At 41.4% G+C, this 8,824-nt stretch overlaps 1 protein-coding gene across 3 annotated transcripts; it reads left to right on the forward strand.

Moving 5' to 3' along the window:
* Nucleotides 1-5,454: 5,454 nt before the first annotated feature.
* LOC121581471 (zona pellucida sperm-binding protein 3) lies at nt 5,455-8,824 on the forward strand. 3 transcript variants are annotated; one of them, XM_041896965.2, is made up of 8 exons: nt 5,455-5,862; nt 6,311-6,423; nt 6,515-6,618; nt 6,894-7,071; nt 7,264-7,381; nt 7,486-7,571; nt 7,847-8,076; nt 8,341-8,824. In XM_041896965.2, the coding sequence occupies exons 1-8, from the start codon at nt 5,491-5,493 to the stop codon at nt 8,433-8,435; spliced, it is 1,296 nt and encodes a 431-aa protein (XP_041752899.2). In that variant the 5' UTR covers nt 5,455-5,490; the 3' UTR covers nt 8,436-8,824. The 3 variants fall into 3 exon arrangements, with proteins under 3 accessions (XP_041752899.2, XP_041752901.2, XP_041752902.2); XM_041896967.2 differs by having other exon boundaries at nt 6,897-7,071; XM_041896968.2 differs by having other exon boundaries at nt 6,518-6,618.

Genomic DNA, 8,824 nt, shown 5'->3' on the forward strand with positions numbered 1-8,824 from the left:
TATTATCAACCTAATGGGTTGTATTATTTATTTGCCTAATTTATGATTTAAAAATATTTATTTTCTACATATCAATTTAACCTATTTCAATCGTTTTTGTTTAAACATCTGCAAAATAAAATAGATTTCGCAATGAATTCAAATAGTCTAATGCCAGCTGTTTTATTTCTCTCTTCGTTTTCATGGTATTTCTCTCTCTCTCTCTCTCTCTCTCTCTCTCTCTCTCTCTCTGTGTGTTGTTTGTGTTTCCTTGAGGGGACAAGTCCTCGAGAAATCGGAAAGTGGGGACATTATTTTCCCCAATAATTTTCCCCATTATTTTAGCCTTAGGGGTTAGGTTTATGGTTATAATTAGGATTAGGATTTGAATTAGGTTTAGGGTTAGGAGTTAGGGTTTGGGGTTAAGATTAGAGTTAGGTTAAAGGTTAGGGGTTAGGGAAAATAGGATTTTTTAATGGGAATCAATTGTTTGGCCCCCACAAGGATAGTGTATGTGTGTGGAATATTTTGCCATATATAATCAATACATTCAACTGAGTTAACTGATGGGAAACTGTAGGCTTTCTTCCAGGAAAAGACACAGTGGTAAACCCATATCACTAACTCGGGTGGTCCCCCAACCACACAATATGCTCGTTCTTGTAGGCCTACACTGGTCAATTATACTCATTTCACTCGGAATCATAGCCTACTGTATCTGCGTGTAATATGTGGACGGTTATATGTGTTATTGTTTTTACCATCGAGGACCACTTTGGAAACAAGCATTTTAATTAATACTTTCAAATGATATCATCTGTGTCCACAGTGTACATTTAGTTGTATATGTCTGTTACGCAAAATAAATTAAATTAAATTCAAAATTCAAATTTTGAGACTTTAGTAAATTTTTAGGATTCACAGAAGACCACAGAGAAACTTCAGAAAGTACCATACATTTGTGTAGGCGTATAGATTAAGAAGTCATGATGACATGTAGCATACTACTAGGCCTTCCTATACTCTATATTATATTCGGGGGTGGTATGGTTTTGACTGAGCACAGCCAAGTGACTGCCTCACATTGGACTTTTTTCACTCTCGAGAAACGTGAGCCCGCATGCAGCTGAAAGGGCTGACTGACACCTTGTTCTAAAGTCTAATTTTTGCATTTGGTTTGAGCTCGCAAATGGCCTAATGTTAGGTTATTTTGGGCTATGTTCTTCCCAGTGGCGATTTTAGCATGTACATCTTGGTGGGGCAAACTCCTCCAACATGTTTTAGATGCATGCCAGCAAAGCCACTACACAACACAACACTAAACAATACATTAATTGCACTATAACGGTGACAAACGGTGCCCACAAACTGTTAGGGCCTACATAAAGCAGTCCCAACACCTTACCACTGCTACACCTGGCTATCTGCGGAGCCTTATCTGGCAGCGAATCAGTTCATTCAGCCTCATTTACTGCCTTTAAAAAAAACATAGCTGATATGGCTGACTTGCTTAAACAAATGTGGTTTCTACTGACAATTGAGATGTACAAACTATGATATAAGGGGACGACGAGTGGATAAGAGGCAATCCGTAATTTCGATTAAGACATTAATGAGCAAGCTAGGACGGACGTAGTCAATATAACTATTTGTTCAGCACTTTTGAAATGTACAGCGACAGAATTCAGAACATGGGCTGTTCTTACAGTATTCTCCCTGTACACCAAGTCAGAACCGTAGGATAAATAAAGGGGGCATATACGCAGACAATGAAAGCTCTTACAATATTCGATGATGACATTTCTCTAAAACAAGCTAAAGCCTACATGTGCACCACCAAGTCAGAACAGTATTCTAAGTTATGAGGGGAAAAGGGACCAAGTTATTAGGGTGAGGCACAAGGGCTACTTGAAAAAGAAAAGGAGAGCTGCACACTCTAGCAGCTCAAATGCAATAATTTAATGACCTGATAACCAACGTTTCGACAGACAAGCTGTCTTCATCAGGGTATAATGACAAACACTGCGGGTCACTAGTTTATATAGTGTCAAAGGACACACACAGGTGTCTGTAATCATGGCCGGGTGTGGCCTGATATCATTGGTTAATTCACAGATAAACAGAACATACAAAAAACATGAATAGATAGCATCCGATCATAGATACAACTTGGCTACATAGACCCACAAACATTTACAATGAATAGCAAAATCACAATAATCACAAGAATGGCTTCAAATCAAATTCTACGTTGAGACCGAAGGGAGCAAGGGTCTTTAAATGAAAGATCCAGGCAGCCTCTTGTTTTAACAATAAGTTGTCCAGGTCACCCCCTCTCCTAGGGAGGGTGACATGTTCGATGCCGATATAACGTACGGGCGAAATCGAGTGGTTAGCTTCCAAAAGTGGGCAGCGACTGGGTATGTAGAGTTTTTGTACCTAATGGTTCTTCGATGCTCCGATATTCGTACTTTTAATTCGCGCTTTGTTTTTCCCAAATAATTTTTACCACAAGGACAAGTTATAAGATAAATAACTGCCTTAGTGGAGCACGTAATAACACCTTTGATTGGGATCTGTTTCCCTGTTTGGGGGTGTTTGAAGGATCTACATTTGTAAGTGTCATTGCATTGAGCGCAGCCATTACACTTGTAGTTTCCATCCGGTAGAGGCGCAAATAGACGTTGTGCAGGGATATTTAGGGGTGGTAAATCAGAGTTTATCAATTGATCTCTGAGATTTCTGCCCCGCGAGAATACAACCAAGGGAGGGTCCGAAAACACATGACCAATACTGTCATCGGATCTTAGAATGTGCCAATGTTTGAACGATTCCCTTAATTTGTTCAGAGCACTTTGAATAGTTAGAACGCAAGAATGCTTCTTTTTGCGAGACTGTCCTTGAAAGAGATCAGGTCTTGATTTATTTTGAATTTTCTCAATGGCAGTATTAATCTGACAATTTTTGTACTCCCTCTCCTTTAATTTTCTTTGCGTCTCAGCCATATTTCTGTCGAAATCTGATAGTTTTTTGCAAAATCTTTTGATTCGACAGAATTCTTTGATTCGACAGAATTGGCTGTAGGGCAAACTGTTTTTCAAGGGAAGCAGGTGACAACTATCAGCCCTCAACAAACTGTTACGATCAGTAGGTTTCCTGTAAAGATCAGTGTATAGAACATTATCCTCACACAAAATCAGAAGATCAAGGAAACTGATTTGATGTGTTTCAGATTACATAGTAAATCTCAGGTGCTCAGAACAAGAGTTAAGAAAAGCATGGAATGCCTGGAGCTGTTTTGAATCACCCCTCCAAAGAACAAAAATATAATCAATGTACCATTTCCAAATAAGAATGTTAGGCAAGAAAACATGTTTGAGAGGATTGAAGGTTGACTGTTTCTTCATGTAACCCACATACATATTAGCATAGTTAGGAGCCATAGGGGATCCCATAGCAGTACCGTTCGTCTGAATAAAGAAATAATTTAAAAACATGAAGTAGTTGTGTGTGAGTACTATTTCAGCCAATGTTATAATGCATGCAATGGAAGGTAGTTCATTTGGGTCACGTTGCAGAAGAAGCACATGGGCTACTTACAGCTTACTACACAACATACACTTAGTATTACTTTCTTAGCTACAGTATACATATCTCCCTGGCATATTACATCATTTATGCAGGAGCATACAATACATTTTTGGACTCACCTTGTGCTGTGCTCACTTGGTGGACAAATTTTGCCATCAAACTTTGTCATCAAAGTTTGGCATTCTCTGGATTTATCGTGCTTTCAAGACAACTGGGAACTCTGGAAAAAAAAGGTTGAATCATTAGTGATCTTCAGGTCGGAGCTCTAGAAAGAGGCCTGAGTTCCCGACTTGCAATTCCGAATTGGATGACCGTTCAAAACGTATTTTCCCAGTCGGAGCTCGTTTTCTAAGAGTTCCCAGTTGTCTTGAACTCACTGAAGCCTGAGATTTCCCAGTTCCGAGTTTCCAGGTGTTTTGAACACGTCAGAAGTCATGCTGGATTGACAGCATGGCCAATGTTGAATGTTTATCCTTTTAAGTTTGGAAAAGAGAACCTTAAACCCAGACTTGGACCACACACCCACTCCACTGAATAGCAGGCTAGTGATTGCTTTGCAATGCTTGCAGTTAGCCACGGATTCTTTCAAAACCACTCATTGTTGAATTTGCGATTTCCAACTTGTTGTGTAATGTTTACATTATTTCTCTTCATATGACAAGGATTGAAAAGGATTTGCCAGTAGATTGTTGACTTGATTCATGATGATGACCGCTAGCTTGCTAGCTAAGATTGTGAAAATATGATGTTGACATGATCAGTCCAATCAAAGCTACGGTAGATATAACGTGATTTGACGTAATTTTATCTGTGGCCAAAGACCTTGAGCCTTCTTGGATGGGCATTTCTAATTTAACTCTATGGCAGAACCCAAGGGGCTTGAATGTTCGAGCTCTCCCTGTAGATTTTGCAGTGACGTAGTGTACCCATTAGTGACAGAACACTGAGCCAATCAGGGTGCAACTAGAGAACATTACCAACCCCTACGCTCCGTATTTTCCGCTGGCTGCCACACCACCACAGAAAGCACTGAGCTAGGCTGAAACACCTGCATTTTGGAGCTGCCTTACTCAAATATATTTTTTATTTTTTTATTTTACATTGTTTGCAAACTGATATGTGACACATATGAATGCCAAAATAAAATGCAAAACAAGCAAAAAAACAAATATATATATATATATATATATTTTTTTTTGTAGCTAAACAGGTGGGGCTCAAAACCGGTGGCTCTTCCCCACCTGCCCTGAATGACAGGTCGCCACTGGTTCTTCCCGTTATTAGTAGCTTGGCCAGTGCGGACAAGTGCAATAATAAGTTATCCTTCGGGTAATAAATGTCTTACCTCAATTAATTCAAACAGGTCTGAATTTATAAGGACTATGTTGACGAGGAATAACATGTATATTTAAGGGCATTGCTGGATGTTTTCGAACGATAACCATGATAGGGGTGATGGGCACGAGGACAAGGTTGGCGCTTTAGATTGCTGGACTGCACCGTCGGTGAAGGGGTGCGGTAGGTCAACTATTTAACGGTTTTGAGAGATATGACGAGTACAAAGCATTGTATATTTCTGGGAGTTTGTATTACAATTCCTAATGACATGCTGTCTGGCCATGACAGTTCAATCAATAGCCTACACAGAGAAATAGCAGTCCTTTTCATTCAATTGAAGTGTACCACTGACACCCAGTGGCAGGTGCGTGGTACTGTCAAAAATAAATAAATTAGGCTACAGACAGGATTTTTTTCATCTAGTAATTAGCGCTGATTTGACACAGGTGCGGTAACCCCACCTGTGCTCAATGATTGGTCCATGCTTGGACATTTTTTGTCATATAAATGTTTGTAATTCGGTGTAAGTAATTCAGTGTGTCTGCGAAGCCGCCAAACTACATTCAGATTGCAAGCTCATAAATGGAGCTTCTGCAAAAATCTCCGTGGTGGGCCGCGACCCTGCTGACAATTTCTGTACTTGCTGATTGTTATCAGTCTTTTAATCCTCGTGGTTATGGTTATAAAGATGTCAGTCAGGCCCAATCCGTCAAACAGAGCGCAGAGCCAACCAGGCCGACAACTGTCCTCGTTAAGTGCCACGAAGATTCTCTTGAAGTCGTGGTGAAAGCTGACCTTTTTGACATGGGCATTCTGGTGGACGGCAGTGATTTGCACCTAGGTTCCAATTCAATGAGGAGCAAAGGCGTTGAAGATTCTTGCAGTGCGGTTCCTACCCGGGAGGCAGAGTTTAGCATCTTCGCACATTTGACCGCATGTGGAACCGAACTCGCAGTAAGTTTTCCGATTACATTTTAAGCACTTCAGCTTAAATATCTAATCATGCCACATATCTAAGTATGCTAATTAGGTTCACGCATTGAACAATTTACACCAAAGCCAATATGGAACTTTTGCAGGGGGTGCTCTGAGCCAAAGTTAGCTAAAGAATATTGTCCAAGAAACGCTTCCATGGACAGGAAGGTCGTTGACTCCGCAACCGCAAATACAACTTCGTGAGTCCATGGACATAAAGGGGCACACCTCCCCAAGGCCATGTTCAAATATATTGTTAGTTTAACACCTAAGGTTTGTGTGGTTAGGAGTTAAGAAGTTTATTAATATCTGCGTGTACACCACTCAATGCTTAAGTCGCAACTTGAGGAAACCAATGAACAAAACGTCGATAATGAATCGTCAAGCTGCACATGTAACACCTGACAACGCTTTACCTCTTCCACAGTTTACGGAGAAGGAGCTGGTTTATTCCAATATTCTCAGCTATTCACCTGCACCCTCTTCTGGTGTCGTCAGATTGGATTCTGCTGTGATTCCCGTCGAATGCCATTATGGAAAGTGAGTGTTGGGCTATCAGTAGCGGCATTGATGCCTGTTAACCTAATACAAAGGGGTTTTAAACTTAAATGATTTAAATGTTTTTATTTAGAAGGTATGCTGTGGACAGTGCAGCCCTGGTGCCCATCTGGATCCCCTTTGCCTCAACATCGACTGCTGAGGACCATCTGCAATTCAGCCTCCGCCTCATCACAAGTAAGCTATGTTTTTTACACTCTTAACTCATACGTTCTTCATGGGCCATAAGCGTTTCACACTAAAACATGCACTCTAGTATGCAAGTTGCCAGCGTAGACCATTTGATAATGTTTGCAACAATTGGTAAAATGAAGTGAACTTCTTTGAACATGACCATGTGGTGTATTATGAGGAATTCAAATATCAACATTAGGTCATAACACTGGTATAAGAATCCCCGACATGGCTGTTCTCTGACGTAGTTGCACATACCCACCTGCTTCTCTCTACAGAAGACTGGCCCTCTGAGAGGGGATCAAATGCCTACTTCCTAGGTGAAACCATACACCTGGAGGCAGCTGTTGCCATGAGCAACCACATGCCCCTCCGTGTGTATGTGGACCATTGTGTGGCTACGGCAACTCCTGATGCAGACTCAAACCCCAGACACAACTTCATAGAGTTCTACGGGTAAGGTCATCTAGAAAGTATTGACTGGTAGTGGCCTTCATTGAAATGCGTGACTCATCACATGATTGCTTCAGTTTGCAATAGGATGACTTTCATTTTTCCAATGCTTAGCTGTTGGATAACAACTGTAGTAAACCAGCTAGTAGGCAAATTCCTTTCCCTAACCACTATCTCCCTGTCTTGCCTAATTAGATGCCTCACTGATGCCCAGCTGACTGGCTCTAATTCCCGGTACATGCCCAGGATACAGGATGACAAGCTGCATATCATGCTGGACGCCTTCAGATTCTACCAGGATGATGCCAATATGGCAAGTGCCCATCCCACATCTCCCTCTGGGTTTCCTTTGTATTTATGTGAAGTATTTTCCTTGTCTGCACCTTGACCATTCTGATATCCATTCCATTGCCACAGATCTTCATCACCTGCCATCTGAAGGCTGTCCCCACCATGTTTGCTGTGAACTCAAAGAGCCGAGCGTGCTCCTTCATTGAGAACCGGTATGAGATGCAGATGGGGCATTCTGCCTGTTGTTCAAACTGCAATTTGGTCTATGTAGACTGCCAACATTGAATGGGGTTTCTTAATTGGCGCTGCCAGGGGATTTCATTATATGCATAATATTGCTGTACTGTAGAAGTAGTTAATAAAATGTAATTGGAAGTTTAACATGGATACTGTAAAGTGTATATACTGTGCATGGCCTAAATTAAGGCAAATTAACTTTGACCTGCAATCGAACAAGTTCCTCATTGACAATGCATTCTCATTCCAGCTGGAGGTCAGCAGATGGAAACGACCAGGCCTGTAGAAGCTGTGCAGTCTCCAAACGCTTCGAGGAGCCTACTGCCCCCATGACTACAACAAACACTACTACTCCCAAACTAAATCCATCCAGCTTCCGTGTTCGCCCAGGCCAGCGCAGAGAGCAGCTCCAAAAGGTTGAGCCCAGATCCAAGAAGCCTTACTCTGGTGTCTGGAGGAGGGGAACGGACACAACGGAAGGTGGGTTACGCACAACACAAAGCCAGAGGCAACCTGGATGCATTGCATGCTTAGTATGTCCTGGCTTTTGCTCCAGCCTATGTTTTTGTGGTTTTTGGATACATATTTTTTAAAGATGAACTGTAAAGCAATGTGCTCTAGCTAGAATTGAGGCAAAATAGATTTTGAACTTTTCTTGGTGTTTTGAATATCATTGACAACCAATGACTGTTTTCTAAAATTACCTCTGACGGTTTAGCTAAATCAGAAAGTTATTTATTTCAGAGTGGAGCCAGACTACCATCTTGGGGCCCCTGATTGTTGTCCCTACTCAGGAAGTATCACCTTGGAAACTGTCTCCACAACACTCTGCCCGATAATGACATTGGGTGAGATTGTAGACTCCAGAGGCAGTCCATCCCAACGAGCTGCAGGAGGCTACAACTGTGCCAGCAGACATCTCTACTGGCACACCAGTGTTACTTGCAAAAACTAAGACTGGCACTGCTGTGAACACCATGGAGGTTTTCCAGTCACACAAGATGGCATCTCACTGGATGGAAGGGTGCTGTGCAGGAAGAAAACTGGAACTTGAATTCACTTGATGCTAGGATGGTAATTGACCAACCCTTTGCTAAAACAACTAACCAAGTTCTAGTTCCTTTTAAAGAATGAAGTGTGAATTCACATTTTTGTGTTAGTCTTTGCTTTTCTGCTGTTCCATTCCACCTTAACATGGCCAATGAAAAATAAAACTTTTACATCCATA

This window comes from Coregonus clupeaformis, chromosome 14 (genome assembly GCF_020615455.1).
Source record: "Coregonus clupeaformis isolate EN_2021a chromosome 14, ASM2061545v1, whole genome shotgun sequence".
In the NCBI taxonomy this organism is placed as follows: domain Eukaryota; kingdom Metazoa; phylum Chordata; class Actinopteri; order Salmoniformes; family Salmonidae; genus Coregonus; species Coregonus clupeaformis.

Bases quoted from the DNA above. Each gene is read 5' to 3' on its own strand.
- LOC121581471 (XM_041896965.2), top strand. From the start codon at position 5,491: ATGGAGCTTCTGCAAAAATCTCCGTGGTGGGCCGCGACCCTGCTGACA. The intron at 5,863-6,310 runs GTAAGTTTTCCG...CCTCTTCCACAG, and splicing joins CATGTGGAACCGAACTCGCA to TTTACGGAGAAGGAGCTGGT. The intron at 6,424-6,514 runs GTGAGTGTTGGG...GTTTTTATTTAG, and splicing joins GTCGAATGCCATTATGGAAA to AAGGTATGCTGTGGACAGTG.